General features: G+C 48.0%; 1 protein-coding gene across 13 annotated transcripts in view; it reads left to right on the forward strand.

Annotated features, from left to right (window-relative positions):
• Positions 1-18,629, forward strand: part of LOC112914739 (BEN domain-containing protein 5) — a 1,350,915-nt gene that overhangs the window by 1,230,541 nt on the left and 101,745 nt on the right. For all 13 annotated transcript variants that reach the window (XM_072724031.1, XM_072724033.1, XM_072724038.1 and 10 more), the window contains one exon: positions 4,154-4,268. In XM_072724031.1, coding sequence (XP_072580132.1) covers positions 4,154-4,268 — 115 coding nt within the window. The remainder of the gene's footprint in view (positions 1-4,153; positions 4,269-18,629) is intronic.

Here is an 18,629-nt window from a genome sequence, read left to right on the forward strand (position 1 = left end):
TCCTCAGGATCGTGTCATTTCAGTGAAGAGTTGTGATGCTCTTGGGGACGGTAGACAAATAATGTCATCGTCAGTGTCACCACCCATCCACACCGCTACCCTGGCACCTGCACATCCTCATGACTTTCTGGGCCTTGGTGGCTGCAGTCGGTGCTGTGTCAGACCTGGTTCCTGACTGTAAGCCTCTTTCTGTTCTCTGGCCCTCTGTTCTGTCTGCCCCCCCAACCCCACCCTGTCCACCCCCAGGACACCGGGCCCTCTGTTACTCCCTCCTCCCAAACCGCATTCCCTGCTGTAGTCAGGAGAGCCCAGATCTGCCCCTGTACTGGGCAGTGGTCTCCTGTGCCCTTTATATTCTTCAGCTGGCCTGGCAGGTCCCCATCTAGCTGTTCCCCTTCTCTCTCAACATCCTCTTGTCCCCACCCCTTCATGTCCATTTCCCACGTGCCACTTTGCTTCTACCAACTCACTGAGATCCTCACAACGACTTCCAGGGGTTGTTTTATTCTTTCCTTCTCAACTGAGGTGGAGCTGAGAGGTTAGGCCACACAGCCGTTCAAACCCAGGTAGTCCAGTTGCAGAGTCTGTGCCTTTAATCACGACACTGTGTCCCCGAATTGAAGAGCTCTTCACTACCAGACGGGCCTTCTTCTTCGTTGCCTTCCAGGCTTTGTGTGGAATCCCCCTTCCTGGAACACCTGCTCTTGGCATCCCTTCGTCGGGCTCACTCCATTCATCCTTCACATCTCCATTCTCCGCAGCCCCTCCCAGGCCCTCTGGGTTCTCCTGGCTCCCTGGGCTGTTGCCCCCTGAGCCAGTTGCTCCAGTGGAAGTTGCTTTCCCACCATAGACATTCTAGGGCAGGAACCACTTACGTATTTCAGAATGCCAGGTGTATGGTGTGGACCTGGCCCTGTGAATGTTTGTAGAAGGAGTGATTTGGGGGCACCTGGGTGGCTCAGTGGTTGAGTGTCTGCCTTTGGCTCAGGTTGTGATCCCAGGGTCCCAGGATGGAGTCCCGCATCGGGCTTCCCATAGGGAGCCTGCTTCTCCCTCTGCCTGTATCTCTGCCTCTCTCTGTGTCTCTCATGAATAAATAAATAAAATCTTAAAAAAAAAAAGAATTAACGATTTTCAGTTCAGTTAACCCTATACTCTGTCAAGGTCAAATGAATTCCTGGGGCCAGTCTATCAATGGGCACTTACTAGGCACCTGCTGAACCAAGTACACTGGGAGAAATAACAATGAATACCTAGTTGGGGTTGCCTGGTGATGTTCATCATGACCAGGCTGAGGTCAGCCCAAGCAGGGATCTCTCTGATCTGGCTATAGTTTCGGTTCAAAAGAAAGAACCAAGCAAACTTGTTTACCAAAGGAGCAGAGACTGATCTCAGGAGTTTGATTGTGCCTCCTTGCAGGAGGGAGATTATTCTCCTCACTTGATAGATGAAGATCCTACTACTTTGGAGGAGAGGAAGAAAAAGATGGAAGCCCAGACTGCCAGTGTGGAATGTGTCCTTGGGAATTACTGATTCTGATTTCTTTCTCCTAACTTTAAGGATGGGAGAAGGCAGGAGTCTTTCTAAAGCTCACGGAGTAACTGAGCCACAACTAGAACGCAGGTTCTCGGATGGCTGGTTCGTTGGCTTCTTCAATTCAACACCCTTGTTCCCAAAGCTCATAGCTAGCAAACTTCACAGACCGACTCTAAGTTCCAAATTCCATTCTGCTTTTTCTACCCTCATTGCCTCTCAATCTCCAATCTCAGGGAGTTGATTAAAACACCTTGCAATTTCCCTGTGCTGTGTCAGTGTCAGGCAGTTCAAGTACAGGTGTTCTAACCCAGTCACACAGCAGTCTTCCTGACTGGACATTATTATCCCTGTATCAAGATGAGAAAACTGGGCAGAGAAAGCTAATAGATTTTCAGTTTATAACCAGTTAGGGTCCAAATGCAGGTGTCCAAGGACTTCTGCTTCCTCAGTCCGTGTGATGTTTTTGGCCTGTGGCCGGGGGTGGCATTTCCTCTCCACTCTTACTTTCTCCAGCATTTCTCCTCCTATTCCTCTCCACTAGCCACCTGCGGCCCCTTCCACACACACACAAAAGCCAAGGCTCTCCTCCCAACTTCCTGATCGATGGGAATGATTCCTGTTGAACTATATCTGACCTCAAGCCAAGAGATGAGTCTAAAACCTCTGCTCTCCTTGCCCTATGCTCACTATGGGAGAGAGAGCTCTGGATGGCTGCAGCTTCTGGCCTGGCTTTGTCTTCTCTCATCCTTTTATTAGCTGCCTAATTGGCAGCCCAATTAATCTGCTCATCTGTGAAGGAGGATGGATCACAATGAGCTACTCCATTTCCAGAAGCCATTCTCTGCCATCCTCTGAAGCAGCGTGGCCAGGCCCTGAGCGCAGGCTGGCTCCTTGATGGAGGGCTGCCCCGGGAGCTGGGGTCAATTAGTGGACAGATTAAGCAATTATTAGCCCCTAACAAGGGCACCTGGCATCATTACCCTGCCTGTTTACTGGCAAACTGCAGTTTTAATATGAAGACCAACAAATAAATTAGGGCATCTGGTCTACTGCCGCGTTGGTTGAGAAGTAAATGATGTCCAACTGGCTTTCGGCTGCCGATGGATTCTGAGCCCTGGCCTAATGAAAAGCCTGAGATGTCCCTCACTGGTCACAGCAGCTCTGGGATGTGCTGGGGAACCATTTATCATTCCAGGAGCTAAGTGCCTGCTGCCGGCACATGGATTGTTCTTGGTTATCCTGCTGCTTCCTCCTGTCTGTCTGTCAAAACATGCTTATCTTTCAGGGTGAGCTCAAAAGCTTCTTTCTCCTTGATGCCTTTCCTTCTCTCTCCAGCAGGAAAGGAGTTCCCTTCTACACTTAGGGAGGGTTGTGCACCCTCCTACTGCTTTCCAGCATTACAGTTATTTCATGGAATGCCAGAGCTCCATTTTGCCAATTTTTTCCCCAGGTCTCTGCAGAAGTAGAAATGTGGAGAAGGGGAGGGAAAGTTGAGGACTCAGGTTGTTTCTTCACCCCCTCTCCTGTCAAACTATGCAGGCTATTGCCAGAAGGAAGCCAACGAGGGCAGTATTAGGCTCAGATTTGCACTTTAGGAAGATCTCTTTGGCTTCATGTTCCACAAGTGGTCGCAGTCATTCAGGCCAGCTGGCGTGGTGGCCTAGGATAGATAAGCAGCAGAGGGACGGAGACACAGGGCAGCTACACTAGATTCAAGAAAGAGACTTGGGGACTGCCTGTTTGAGAGAGGAGAGTCATGGAGAATTCAACGTTTCTCAGTTTGGTGACCTGGAGGCAAGCGTTGGTGACAGTGAGAAGCAGCAAGGACAACAGGCCCCAGAATCTGTGAACAGAGGGTCTTCCAAGTGGGGAAGGGGCAGAGTTGGGATAGTGAAGAGACCTCCCTCTCCTCAGGTGACTTTAACCAAATTCCTGCTGCTCTCTGCCTTCTGGTGTGACCGTCAGCAACAGGAGGGTTTAGATCCCTAGAGTCCCAATGCCGTAGTCATCCAATCCAATGTCCACACTTAGACATTAGAGAGTATCTCTTAATTCTTTGTTTGGAGTTTTCCTACCTCTCCCCTATCTCTGTCAAAATCTGGGCCCTCCAAGGTAAAACTAAAATGCTCTTTTCTTAGGCTCCCGCATAGTGCTCTATAGCAGAACATGCACTCTCCCGTCTGCCCGTTGGCTTCAACATTAAGTCTTGAACTGTCTCTTGGAAACAGAGCTATAAGTTGTAAAAGTCACCAGGCAACACCTAATTTATAGCCATATACCCATAGTGGTTGACAACTTAGGCCAAAAATTACCTTTGGAGCTTTTACTGCTTCTAAGCTGAGGAAAATGTGCTCCCTCCTCCTCTCTTTTTTTTTTTTTTTTTTTTTTAGATTTTTTATTTATTTATTCATGAGAGACACACAGAGAGAGGCAGAGACACAGGCAGAGGGAGAAGCAGGCTCCCTGCGGGGAGCCCGGTATGGGACTCAATCCCGGGTCTCCGGGATCACACCCTGAGCCAAAGGCAGATGCTCAACCGCTGAGCCACCCAGGCATCCCTGTGCTCCCTCCTTCTTGAAACATTTTGAGGTTAACCCAGATTCTTCTCTTTCCCTAGGGATCATTGACTTCCTCATAAGCCAGCACCCTATTGCCCATGTCCTACGGGAACACCTGGTCTTCAAGATTGCACCAATGCTCAACCCTGATGGAGTCTACCTGGGAAATTACAGGTGAGGGGCAGGGGAGAAAGCTTGGAAGCTAGTAGTCATGGGATGGTGGGATGGAAGCAGGAGAAAAAGGGGATATATTTTTGAGAAAGAATTTTTGTATTACCCATGAGTTCATTAGAGGAAGTTTCCCCTTGGTTATTGAGAATGTGGCTAACGAGCCTTGGATGTGTCATGCACAGCCAGCTGAAGTAACTTGCTGAGATTTTCTGGTCAGCTCACTGAACCAGGAATCAGGAGAGCTACAATCCGTTTCGGCACCTACTTCCCATGTAACCTCGGAGAATTCACTTTCCAGTCTGATGCTCAGTTTCTCTTGCATAATGAAGGCAATGATCACATACCTGACAGGACACTGGTGAGAATCAAAAGGAATGGTGGAGACGGATGTGCTTTGCAGAGTATCATATGGTGGTTATAGCAATTACTGTTTTGATTCTGTGTTTCTTCTTGGAGATCATTAATGAAGGAGAGTGGCTTCCCAGGTCATCTGAGCAGCATTTCTCTCTGATGTGGGCATACAAGCTAGCTCAAGTACTCACTCATGTCCTCAGACCTTGAACTCTCTTTCTCCCAGCTGAGCACCATAATTTATAGCCTAAAATTTCACTGCCCGGTGGATCATCTGCCAATAGAACATTGAGTCCTCTGAGGTAGTGTTATTACTCTTATTTGACAGTTGAGGCAACAGACTTGCCCCAAGTCGCACAGCCAGTGAACGACTAACTAGTTATCTATCTTCACTGCCCACACTGCACATCTTTAGAGTGAATTAGTCCCACAACCTCAAAGTAACATCCAGCGCCTTGCAACTTCTGCATGAGAGGCTCTGTGTGAGCTGATGTCTATCTGCCTCATCTCCCACCCTCTGCTCTTAGAACGGTTACTCTGGCCACTCAAGGTAAAGCCTAGTTCCCTAGGCATGTCCTGTTGGCCTCTGATTCCTTACCTTCCTCAAGGCTGCCCTGTACCTAGAACCTGCTATCCCTTCCTTATCTTTCTAACTCTTCTTCACAACACAGCTTGTGTCTCTTCTGAAAACCCCAAACCCCCAAACAGAATTAGTTGCTTAATCCTCTAAGCTCCCACAGGCCTGGTTATTGAATAAGACTTATGCCACTGCATGGACCCCACTGGCCTTCAAGCCCACAGAGAGCAGGGACTGAGCCTTCGTTGTCCTTGTGCCTATGATGCTTGGCAGCAGCAATCAGCCCACAATAGATGCTTAAAAACTATTTGATGGGGGCACCTAGGTGGCTCAGTGGTTGAGCATCTGCCTTTAGCTCAGGACATGATCCCAGAGTCCCGGGATCAAGTCCCACATCAGGCTCCCTGCAGGGAGCTTCTCCTCTGCCTATGTTTCTGCCTCTCTCTGTGTCTCTCATGAATAAATAAGTAAAATATTTTTTAAAAAAAACCTATTGATGAGTATGAGTGAAGGGATGACTTTATTGATAAAGTAACTAAGGCCTACACATGAGATAGGATTTAGATAAGGTCAGTGGCATAGATTAGAACCCATATTTTTTAATACCCATCCAGGTCCATTTAAACAGAGTTGGTCTCCAGAAGCATGGCAACTGGGTCCAGAGGGGCTTCCCAATACCTCTGGGTATCAGTTAGAGAGAGCCCATGGGATACATGACGCCTTAATTAAAGACAGTTTTGCTTCCTCTCTTAATTGGCTCAAGCAATGGTTCATTAGTGCTGGCAGGTTTTATGGGTTGCTGCAGGCCTGAGAGCAATGCCTTCCCACCTTCCCTGGACAGAATGCACTGTTAGTGGTAATGGTGGTGGAAAGACCATTTGATTTATGTTAACATTTCTGTTTAATTACAAGAGCGGCAGTGGTCAGAAAGAGGTCAATGCTGTCCACTCTACACACTTATTTATGTCAGCATCTGCTGTCCAGGGATGGCACATTGGAAAGAGGTCTATGACCTTGACCAAAATGTCTCCCCTCTCTGGGCTTCCGCTGGCCACTGGGGTGGTGATGCTTTCTATATGTTTTCAAGCTCCGGATTATTCTCATTTGGGGATTTTAGGGTAAAAGAGCTCCAACCCTCAGAAGTGGTTCTCTACTAAGTTTAAACCCCCAACGTTTTCCTAGTGCGAATATGTGTTTCTCATTATAAGAGCTGGAGACAAATCTCTAACCACAGGCATTAATCCTGTTGCTAAAACAGCTCTGAATTGCAACAAAGGGCCTATCAATCATGAGAATTCACTACTAAAGATTTGGAGAAACTGAAAAATAATAATAAAAACTCAGGATTGAGAGCTTCAAGGTGCCCTAGACGTGCTCCAGGCCAGTCCTCCCTGGCTACAGCAGTGTGTCCCACTGCCTGGGGGCACTTGCCTAGGCATGGCAGGGGAGAAAGGAGTCTGGGAAACACAGAGTTAAGCAAAATTCAATGTGTTCTTTTACAATAAGATCTTTCAGTTCCGAATATGCTAATCACCAGGAATCTCAAGAGGGTGATATAGTACCCCGTGCTGCCCAAAGATGAGTCAAGGAACCCTTTCCCTGTACAACTTGGTTCCCCCTCCATCCCTCACCTCCTCCAACTGCCACCAACCTCGGACCCCAGGGTATCAGCGGAGTTTATTAAACTCATCTGGGGAGATACCACTCCAGGAGTTCTGCGCCCGCCCGGTGCCATGTCAAGCACTCATACACTTATCTTATTTAATCCTTGAGCAAGTTTGTGAAGGAGGGTGTTCGCTGAGATTCCTCTGCTTGCAAATAATGAGAATCTACTCCAATTAGCAAGGAAGGGAGTTGGGGGGGGAGGGAAGGATGCTCGTCAGAAGTCTAGGGCAGAAAACAGAGCCGGAGCTCGGAGGAACGCATGGCAGTGCTAGAAACAGGCTGGCACGCACACCGCCGCGTCACCAACTCGCTCCTGCTCTTTCACTGCCAACATCCCCGACGGTGCGCAGTCTCCCAGGCCTCAGGGCAGCCAGACAGTCTGCCTCGGGTCGTGTGGCCTGCGAGGAGCAGCCAGGGCCATGGGTCTGCAGTCCTCCCTGCGGCCTGCGCGGCCACGCCAGCCCTGATGCAGAGGACAAGACACGGGCCTGCCCTCCTGCCCTCCTCCTCCTTCCCCCCTTTTCTTTTTCTACACTAAGGAGACGTGCAACCCAATCTAGGAAGGAAAGGCAGGAGATTTCCGAGGTTTAATCACGCGATTTATATTTAATAAGACAAGTCCCTCTACATAGAGCAAATAGCATTTAAGTGCAGCTGACGGCAGTGCAGCGCTGCAGATGATGTTCTTGACGTGGGGGGCCGCAGCATTTGCTGACCAGCCAGCGGCTCTGCTCTTGGACGCGACCTCTGGGGGCCCTGGGGGGGCCCTCTGCGGCTTCCCAGCACCTCCAGTGCACCCCACAGGAGCCCCCGCATCCTTAGAGGATGTAACTATACACAGTGATGACGCGGTGGCCTGTAATCGTGACACCTGGCAGCTGGACTCTCTGGCTCACTGTCCCCCCAGTGACACGGGCCTTTTTTTCTGCTCAATCTGAGGCTTACGGCCAGCTCCTGGGAAGACCTTCTGAGAGCCGCGGGGAGGAGAAGGTGGCCTCCCACTGCGCTGTCCCCGGGCATGGGCACCACCCTTCCACCACCCTGCCCAGCTCTGGCCATCGTGTGCATATTTATGTAACTACTTGTTTAATGACGGCCTCCATCTCTAGACAGCAGACTCGTGAAGTCAGGCCTTTGTCCATCGCTGTCCCCAAAATCCCGAGTGCCCAGCATGGAACGGGCCTTAGATATGTTTTTCCTGGATGGAGAAGTAAATTCAGCTACAATCTCCAGTGTGGGGGGGCTCTGGCCAGCTGCCTCCCCTCCTCAACCCTTTTACTCATACCCACATGGCCGCCTAAGCCCGCTCGTCTTGATCTTACGCTGGTGGGGCACAAATACGACGATGAGCACCATTACCATTTAGCACACTCTGGCTTCGCAGCCACATGTTGCTACCGTCTAGGACATTATACTTCTAAAGCCACTTAAAAGGCACATTTGATCTTTACAACAACTCTTCGAGAAAGGGAAGTTAGTTTTTATTATATCCATTTCAGCCTAGGGGAAACTGAGGCTGTGAAGGTGGAGACATGTTCAAAGTCACATGGTGTATCCAGGACTCTCTGGATTCCTGACATGGCCTTTGCCTTACAAGTTGGAGGTAGAAGCAGAGAACTGGCGCGCTACCCTTCCCCACTCTCCTGAGCCTTCTTGTCCTTGGGCGAGACACTTCTCTCCCATGGCCTCAGTTTCTCTCCTTTCCTCATGGAGGAGGAATATGAGGTGGAAGGCATCTTCCATCATTTATTAGTAACAGTGGGGCAAGGCTCTGTCAAAATTGGTACGGCTACACCAAGGATGGATGAACTTGCAGACATTATACTACGTGAAATAGGCCAGTCACAAAAAGACAAATACTGTATGATTCCACTTATATGAAGTACTTAGAGTAGTCAAAATCACAGAGATAGAAAGTAGAATCACTCGTGGTTACTGATGTAGGAAGCATGTTAGGGTTTGAAGTCAAGGCCAAGAAGGAATTTTTGAGGCATCTTTGATGCAATAAGGTGACTTTATTAAAGCATGGAGAAAGGACCTGTGGGCAGAAAGAGCTGCACTGGGGTCATGAGCAGTGGCCCATTATACACTTCCAAGTGGGGAGGGGATAGGGTAAGTCTGTAAGGAATCTGGAAGCAAGGTTTTCAGGACTTTGAGGGGGCTAGCTATTTTGGGAACAGATAATTTATTGCCATCTAATAAAAACTTCGTCATGAGGCCCTGCAGATGTGCATCGGTGGGTCATATGCTTGGGGGATGATCGCCAACATGTATCTTGAGGGGTAGAGATAAAGGAAGTTTACAAAGGAATTTTTCTATGTTAAAGTAGACTTACAGGGTCCCGGAGGGTCGGGCTAAGATTGCCTTTTGCCCTCAGCAAAGTGTTAACATCAAGGTAGCTGAGTTCCTAGAGGAAGGTCACTTTGCCTGTTTCAAGGACTTGTCAATGGGCTGTAAGTAGTAAGGAAATTTAATTTTTCTTTTGCCTTTGTCTTCTGTATCAGTCACCAAGGGCTAGACGGAAGGGGGGAATGGGGACACAGGGTTTAATGGGTATAGAGTTTCAGGTTTACAAGACAAAAAGAATTTTGGAGATGGATAGTAGAGATGCTAGCATGGCATTAAGAATGTACTTAGTACCACTGAACTTAAAAATACACTTAAAAATGATTAAGATGGTAAATTTTATGTGTATGTCACCTTAATAAAAAAAAAAAAAGTAGGAACGGTACCACTACTGACGCCACGTGAGCATCTCCAGAGGGTTCTGGGGCATCTGAAGCCTAGACGTCTTGAGGGATGAATCCTGTAATTTCAGGTGTTACAGAGCCAGGAAGCTGCAGGGCAGCTCCCAGTTGGAAGGCCATTGGGGTAAGGATGAGAGGCCGAGTCGGTCTGCAGCGGAGTCAATTCAGGGGGGTGGCAATTCTCAACGTCCTGCCTCAGACGTGCCTGCCAACACATGTGGCAGCACTTGCGCCCTGTCTCTGCCTCCTCCTCTTCCTCCACCTCTCCCTTTGCTCCCTCCCGTCCCCAGTGCGCTGACTTCTTCTTCGGAGCATGTGTAATGCACGAGTTGCCTTGCATTTGAAAAACAGACTCTCCATCTCCATATGACAATATGAAACTCTGTGTTGGGTTTGCATTTCTTAATTAGATGCTTGTCATTGTGTATTCCATAGAGCCCCGTATAAGTAAACAGTCATAGACCTTTGAATAAATTTATTGGTTTTATTTATGTTTCTGGGCATAAAAATCTATAATTACCAGGTACAGCCTCAGTATAACTGGTATTTAATGACAATTACTTTTTGTTACCATAGAAATGAGTCCAAAGTAGTTACCCATAATTTCTCATTTCCCAAACCTCACACATGCTGAATTGCAATATTACCATAGTAATTGCCTATTAGTCATCATAAAATACGCAGTTACCCCAAAGATAGCAGGATGCTGTGAAATTTCTCATCTTCAGAAAACCTCAGTGCTTCTCGGAAGCGGGGAGGTGGGGGAGACCAATAGACCCCTCGGGGTGGTGCAGAAATGATTCAGCTTTATAGCGTGGCGCCACAGACCCGCGGTGGAAATGCACACCCCTCCCGCGTGCGGACCCGCACCACGTCGTGTCTCCGGGCCCTGGTGCTCCTCACGTAGCCAAGGATGCTCCGGTGCCGTAAATCCAATTTAACTAAGGTTTATTGAGGGCCTGCTGAGTGTCAGGCCCTGTGCTGGGCCTTAGGGAAGCAGATGGAAATCAGCAGCCTTTGCCAATAAGAAGCCCAGTGTTTGCACTGGAGGAGCGTGCGTGTGATGCCGCAGAGGCCCAGCTAATGGAGCTAATGCCTAAGTGCCTCCTAACTATGCATTAGACATAGCATCTCATTTAACGCTCGCAATAGCCCGGGCGGGGCGGGGGTGGGGGGGAGCAGTAGAGCCCTGTCTTTCTCATGTGAAAAATGTTTACGTTATAGAACTTAAAACACTGGAACTGAAGAACACGGTAGGACGCTATTTAATCAATACATGAGGAACTACTGAAATCCCTAAGAAAACCTTGAATAAAGTATTAAAAAAATAAAGGACATTTAAAGTTAATTCACAAGGACATTTTTAGAAAGTGGCCAAAAACTAGAGGAGAAAGGATTTTACACAATTCCAGTGAAAATGTAATTTCAAAATAACACTTTTAAGGATTTGTACTAAGTGTGGTTGATACACAGTATTATATCAGTTTCCGCGATTTGACGATTCTGTACATTACTCAGTGCTCAGTTTAACTGTAGTCACCATCTACCCACATGCGTTATTACAAATTATTAACTATATTCCCTAGTCTGTTCTTTTAATGTCCAGGACTTATTTATTTTATAGCTGGCATCTTGTTCCCCTCAATTCCCTTCACCTATTTTGCCCATGCCCTACCCCAGCAACTACCAATTGGTTCTCTGTATTTATGAGTCGATTTCTTTAGCCCCGTTTTCAGTACAGAAGGAAGTTGAGGCACAGAGGCAGCAAGGTGCTTGCCTCGGGTCCCCCGGCAGGAAGGGTCAGAGCAGGCTTACGAATCCAGGCAGGCTGACCAACCCTAGCCTACTGCGGATTTCACCTCCCGCTACCTTGTGTCCAGGAATCAAGCAAGGCTTCCCTCTGACCAGCAGTGATGAGGGTTTTTGAAGGATGGAAGATATATAGGAATCCACCAGCCACAGACAGGAGATGAGAGATGGGCACCACCGAATGTCATTAAGCATGGCAGAGGGTGATGCCAGGCAAGGTGTTTCCAACACACACGCGTGTGCACGGGCATCCTAACTGGCTGACCTTGCCCACCCCAACCTCCAAAGGAGGAAACATTTTAAACTTTCCAACGTAGGATAGAACATGAAATCAGCTATGTAAAATGTAAAATGCATGTCAATATTCTGTTTGTTCTTTGATGGCATAAAAACTGCACTTTTCCTCAAGCTCGAAGGAGAAACCAAAGGCCCTCTGCAAGGATCGCGTCACCAAGAGGTCTGACCAACTCATTGTGCCTCCTTCCCACCCCGCCACCCACCCCCTCCCCGCTCGCTGCCCCTGTCATGGTGCCGTCGGCCTTGGAGTGCTCCACCCAGGGCAGGGATGCCCTCAGCAGTGTCCCTGAGTGATGGCTGGGCCCCACTCTTCCTGTCCACCTTCAGGCCTGGGTGGCTGCCTCCCTTCTAAAGCATCACCGAGCTGCCAGCTTGGACTGTCAGAGAGTGTTGAGACTCAGGCTAAATCTGCCAGCCCATCCCTCCTGCCTCACCCCTGAAGGATTATCAGGTTTTAGTCTATCTTCTACGTGGTGGCCCTTCAGCTGTCTGAAGACCGCGTTTCCCCCTACTTCCCCACGCTCCACTCCAACCACTGCCGGCTCCTGTTCTCCTGGCTGGACATCCCCCAAGGCCTTATAACTTTTCACACGCGATCTGGAATCCATTCCCCTCCCCGTCCTTCCTGTTGTCCTCTGAACATGCTCCACAGGTTTGTCATTGTCTGCCTTTGAGGCCTAGTGTCCAGGACTGAACAGTTATAATGATGATGATAACGATGGTGACGATGGTCATGATGAATGGCTGCCATCTATCGAACCTTTGGGGCTTGCTACTGTTCTAGGCATTTTGCCTGGGTAGTTCCATTTAATTCCCAGAACAGCTCTATCATTATTCTCATTTTACAGGTGAGGAAACTGAGGCATAGAGAGATTAGGAAAGTCTCTTAAGTTCATAGAGCCAGCTAATGGAGTAGAAGGAGTAGGGAGGGGCCATCACAAGGGAACATACCTCTGATACAGCCCGCACGCACATTGCTTCCTGACATTGAGCTCTCCTCAACCTACCTCTCTCCACTTGCATTTCTGCTAAGTGACAACTCCCCTGTCTTTTCCTGGAGCCTTACAAGAAGCCTGTGGTATATAGGCAGGGTAGGAGCCACTCTGTCTCTGAACAAAGAGGAGACAAAGCCACAGAGAGGCTAAGTAACTCACTCAAGGTCACACAGTGAGTGAGCCACAGAGTCAAGATGAAGTGCAAGCGACAAGAGGGGCCAGACAGGCCTCACCTCCCAGAAACACTCTCCGGCTTTATGTAACCCGAGCAATGTTTCTAAGGAGGCTGAAAGGACACTGGGGCTGGCAGTGTAATCAGGTGTCTAACCCACAAGTGCACACCGCCAAAACCAATTATTCAAATGAGCTTCCCAGCCAGGTTCCACAGAAGAGTCCAGATGGCTAGATGTCTGCGGAGGCAGCCCCCCATCTCTGTCCCTGCAAGCAGCTGAATAGCATTTCAAAGTTAGAGTTGATAGCAAGTTGATTTTAATAATTGATTCTACAGCAAAAACAGGCCTCTGAGGAGCCAGTAACCCAGAATGAGTGGCTGGGGGGTCTGGAAGAGCAAAACAATAGACCAAGAACCTTGTCACTTGGGGGTCTTAGTTCCTAAACCACCGCTTGCTTGGTATTTGTTCTCTGTGTCACATCCTCCTCTGGCTCCCTGCGGGCCATCAGCAAGAACCAAACTCTGCAGCCTGGTGTTCAAGCACGTGCAGCGTCCAGGAACTTCCTTCTCAGGCTCCTGTCCCGCTGTCCCACTTGCTCTTGCACTAACACCCTCCATCTGCTCCTCTTGCCTTCCTACACTCCTTTGTAAGGGCCTAGACCTGCCCACTCTTGCTCACACCTGTGCCTTTGCTGGCACTCATACTCTGCTTAAGAAGCCTTTCAACTCAATCCTTTCTTCCCCCTCCTCTTTCACCCTATACCTCCCTCCTCCCCTACTGCTCTCCTGCCGACATTCCCGAAGCACACACAGGTACTGTGCAGGGGAATGGAGGTGGGCCTGGCCCTGGGCTTGCCCTCAAGGAGGACGTGTTGTGTGAGGTGAGCCTTGACGGGGAGGGGGAAGAGATTGGCAGCTCGTTCTAAAACAAAGGAATAATGTTAAATAACAGTAGTGTTGGTAACAGTACAACAGGAGGTTCCTCCTAACAGCCCCATGATCCTGTGAGGTAGGTATTATCCTCATGTTACAGACAAGGAAGGATGCATGTAGCAAGGAAGGTCCCACGATAGTAGGAGAGCCAGACGTCAACCCCAGGTTGCTGCCTGGGAGCCCCAGTGCCTTGCCTTGGTCTTGCTGCCTGGGACCCGAGGGCCCAGAAAGCCTTGGGGAAGGCCAAATGGTCTGACGTGGCCTGGGTGCACGGTCACAGCCACAGACCCCGGTGTAGGATCACACACGACACAAAGGCACCAGCTAGGAGAGGGCGGGTGGAGGTTGGCAGGCAGCCCAGGCCTGATGAGCCTTGTGACTTGGAGGAGTTACATCAGCCCCCAGGAGGGGGCATCTTCTTGCAATTAGTTCATAGGACGGAAAATGCGTGAGCCTTGCCCGGTATACCGGTTAGGGATACAGCTGAAGAAGCTGGAGGATTATGTGGGGACCAGTTTGTGGAAGACCCTGACAGTCCTGCCAAGATGAAACCATGAGACCAGTTAACATAGGTGCCGCGCTGCTCTCAAACTAGGCAGTGTCTCCAATATTTTCCGTGGCTTACCTCAATGAATCCTCCGAACCGCCCTCCGAGGTGAGCGAGATCCACATTGCCCAGATGAGGGCTGAGGCACAGAGAGGCCACGCAGCTAACCTGTGGCCGAAGCCAACATCTCGTCCAGGCAGTGTCCATGCTCCATCTAAGCCACTTTTCAGGCTTAGACCAAGTGGGGAGGGATCTCACCTACTCCCAGAGCTTGTGAGGACCTAAAGGACTTTTCTCTTTTGTGTTTCCTTTGTCCTTTCTCACTGAAGTTGGAATAGATGATTCCTAGCTGCAAGGGCCAGTGCACTTTAGAAAATGTTCCTGCTTGGGCCTTGCTAATGGTTTTTTTTTACTCCTTGTCAGTGTTCTTACAGAGGGAAAAATAATCTGTTGGTCCTGGAATGAACTTCCAACTTTACCCTTACATAGCTCTGTGACCTTGGCCTCCATTTCCTGGTCTTTGAGATGTGGGCATTGGGTTTTATGAAATGTTGGGTCATTTACGTTGGTGACTCTCCGAATTGTTCTAAGTCACAATGTAGAAATCCCCCCCAAGCCTGGTGTTGCTTCCAAGAAGGAGACAGGAGGGAAGGAGACTGAAACCCCAGAGCACATATTCTCCATGGGAAGGGAGAAGGCTCTCCAACAAAACTTCTCTTTGTTCACTAGTGATAAGTTCTGGAAGGAAAGGCCCAGGAATTATTAGGTTACAGATGATCCCTTTTCTGGTGTGATCTGAGTACACCCTTCCCCCAACCCACCACCTACCTGGCCAGAAGGGCCACCATTACCGGGTAAAGATCTTGCTGACCCTTGGAGGTAGGAGGGCCTACCTCGTTCTGCTTCTGCTATGGACCTTGGGAATGTCCAGGGCGGCCTTACATGCACATGCAGTTTGTGCACTGCCCCCAAGGCTCCTGATCAAGGGGCCAGACTGGCTGTGACTGCTCCCAACCCCACGTCTGCCAGAGCAAGTGTACTTCACCACTCAGAAGGGGTACCTGGGGCAGCCCCAGTGGCGTAGCGGTTTAGCGCCACCTGCAGCCTGGGGTCTGATCCTGGAGACCTTGGATCGAGTCCCGTGTTGGGCTCCCTGCATGGAGCCTGCTTCTCCCTCTGCCTGTGTCTCTACCTCTCTCTCTGTGTCTCTATGAATAAATAAATAAAATCTTAAAAAAAAAAAAAGAAGGGGTACCTGATTGTCAGCTTGGAAGGGGCCATCTTTTGTCCTTTGCATAAAGATACTTTTCATCTTAGCCCCCATTTGAGACCCAGTTTCCCCATTTATTTTTTTTAAGATGTGATTATTAGAGAGAGCATGAGTAGGGGACAGGGCAGAGGGATAAGCAGACACCCCCCACACACACACACTCAGCAGAGAGCCTGATGCAGGGCTCAATCCCAGGACCCTGAGATCATGACTTGAGCCAAAGTCAGATACTTAATTGACCAAGGCATCCAAGTGCCTCTCAGCTTTCCCATTTAAAAATTAAGGGTGTTGCATATACCCTTCACCTTACATGAGTCTCCTCAATTGGATGCTGACCTGACTCCCAGAACTACTAAGAGAGAATAGAGTGACAGCTAAGAACACGGGCTTTAGAACCCATGGGTTCAAGTCTTGCCTCTCTCGCTTGTCCTTGCTGGGCTACAGGCAAATTACTAAAGCTTTCTGAGCTTCTCTTTTATACAGTCTAATGAGAGCTGGCTATGTGTCTGACACTGTACCAGCATGGAAGACTCAATGACAAATGAAATAGATTCGGATCCTGCCCTCCTGGTGCTTTCAGATCTTTGAGAAAAACACACAAATTTGCCCAAGGTCACAAAACTACTCAGTGATAGATCTGGGACTCAAACCCAAGTCTTTGTGACTTGGAACCTATAGTCTTATCTTTTTTTTTTTTAAAGATTTATTTATCTATTTCAGAGAGAGAGAGAAAGAGCACAAGCAGAAGGAGCAGAGGGAGAGAGAGAATCCCAAGCAGACTCCACACTGAGCGTGGAGCCCAAAGCAGAACTCAACCTCGTGGCCCTGAGACCATGACCTGGGTGGAAACCATGAGCCAGATGCTCAACCAACTGAGCCACCCAGGCACCCTGCTATGTTCTTACCCATTCTCTTTGCCTTTACAGCCCAGGTCACATCCTTGTGATAATCTAAGAGGAAATGTAAGGGAAAAGCTTTAAATATCCTGATGGTGGTGTTGGGGAAGAGATGTGTTGTACTTATCCCTCTACTCAGGACAAAGGACACTGCCCACCACCCTCCATCTCCACCATAGTAGAGCCCACCCCACCTGCTAAGCATTTTGCAGGAGCTATTGATGACAGACTGTCTGGCTTCTGACACTAGCTAATCAATAGAGCTAGAAGGTGCCTCAGGCCAAGGGCAATTGAATCCCAACCTTTTAGTGGCATTAAATGAAGCAATATTTATTTTGCTTTTGGTGCAAATATACTTAATCCAATCTAGCTTATTGGTAATGCTGAAAAACTGCTGCGTTTGAGAGACAATTGCATGTGTGCCTCATATATCTCTGCCTGTCAATGCCACTCTTCCAGGAGCACACAGCCCCACAGTGCTCAGAAGAGATTGAGCTGGAGCCACCAAGCTGTCTTTTTCTCTATCCATTAGAGGAGATGAAAAGGAAATCATAAGGAGGGGAATTAAAATCATTGCTCTCATTCTAGCTGCCATTATTGCAACAAGGATGGGCATGATGCCCTTCACAAGATGGAGCTATTTATTTGTCATTTGAGTAATGTTCTCTGGAGCCATTGTATCTCTGCCATTGGGCAGAGGAGGAAGAGATCAGTAAAGGAAGAGCAGACAGGAGTAGCTTGGGATCACTTTCATAGGTGATACAACCTCACCATGGCTGGGAGGACCTCAAAAAAAAAAAATCACTGGAGACCATCCTGGCATCAATAAAATCTTGGTTCAAATCCCTGATCTGTATCCTAGTAGTTGTCAAGTGACATTTTAAAGGTCAAGTCTCTCTTGGATTTTATTTGTTCATTTATAAAATGAGGATTAATAATAACTACCTTATTTGGTTATTGTGAAAGTGTCTAGCATGTAACAGGTACTTAAATATCTTTCAAAAAACATATTCAAGTAATTACCTAAGCTTTGTTTGCACATCTTCAGGGTATTTGTTCATACACTTGTTCATTTACTCATGTATTCAATAGATATAATGAACCTTCTCTGCACCTGGGTCTGTAGTAGATAAGTTAGAATAGAGGTGGGCAAGATGACACAAATATATTTCTTGCCCCCACTGGGCTCAGAGTTTAGAAGAAGAAACAAAGATAGTCAATAGTATTTCTAATTCAAGAGAATGAAAGTATATATTATGTAGTTACATATAAATTTGACTTCCATAAAATTGGATTTTCTAGAATGATCCTAATGTCAAATATTGGGTCTCATTTTAACCGTAACAAGCTCCATTCATGTCAGAACACAGGTCCTGACTTTGAGCTCAAGCAGAAATTTCATCTCAAAAATAAATAACAGGATAGAAGAGCACCAAGGAGACAGAGACCCAGAGCAGAGACCTAGGGTTTCACACTCAGTGACTCTAAACTGGCAATCATAATATGAGAGCCTGGCATCTGGGGGTCACCTTGTTTATTCCTCTGTCTTTAGGCAGATGATTTGGGTCCTGAAAACATTGAAGAAAAAGAGCTACGTGAGCCTTGCCCTCCTGGTGCTTATAGCCTAGTTAGGGACACAAGCATAATACACTTGTGGCCTGTTAGAAATATGTGTTCCAACCATTCTCATTTTGCTGACCCTGAACATGCCACAGACTCTGCCTGGAATGCCCTCTGAGGCCTTGACTTTTGGTAAATTCCCATCCCTTCTTCAAAGTTCAGAGCAACTTGAGAACCCCTAGAGGCAGAGATTAGGTCCCACACAAATCTCAAATGTTGAAAAATGCATGCATAATGTTAAAGTATTAGCATCCCTTGACTATTTGGTGTTTCTTTTTACAACTACCAATCCTTTCCCTAGAATATTTTGTTTTCTTGGTATTTTAACTTTATTGGAAATATGTACTTCCTCCAAGTCCCTGCTTTTGGGGATAAAACCCAATTATTGATGCTTTAAAATCATATAATGATATTCATGGCAGCATTATTTACAATAGCCAGGATATGGAAACAGCCCATGTGTCCATTAATAGATGAATAAAGAA

Source organism: Vulpes vulpes, chromosome 10 (assembly GCF_048418805.1).
Source record: "Vulpes vulpes isolate BD-2025 chromosome 10, VulVul3, whole genome shotgun sequence".
Classification (NCBI taxonomy): Eukaryota; Metazoa; Chordata; class Mammalia; order Carnivora; family Canidae; genus Vulpes; species Vulpes vulpes.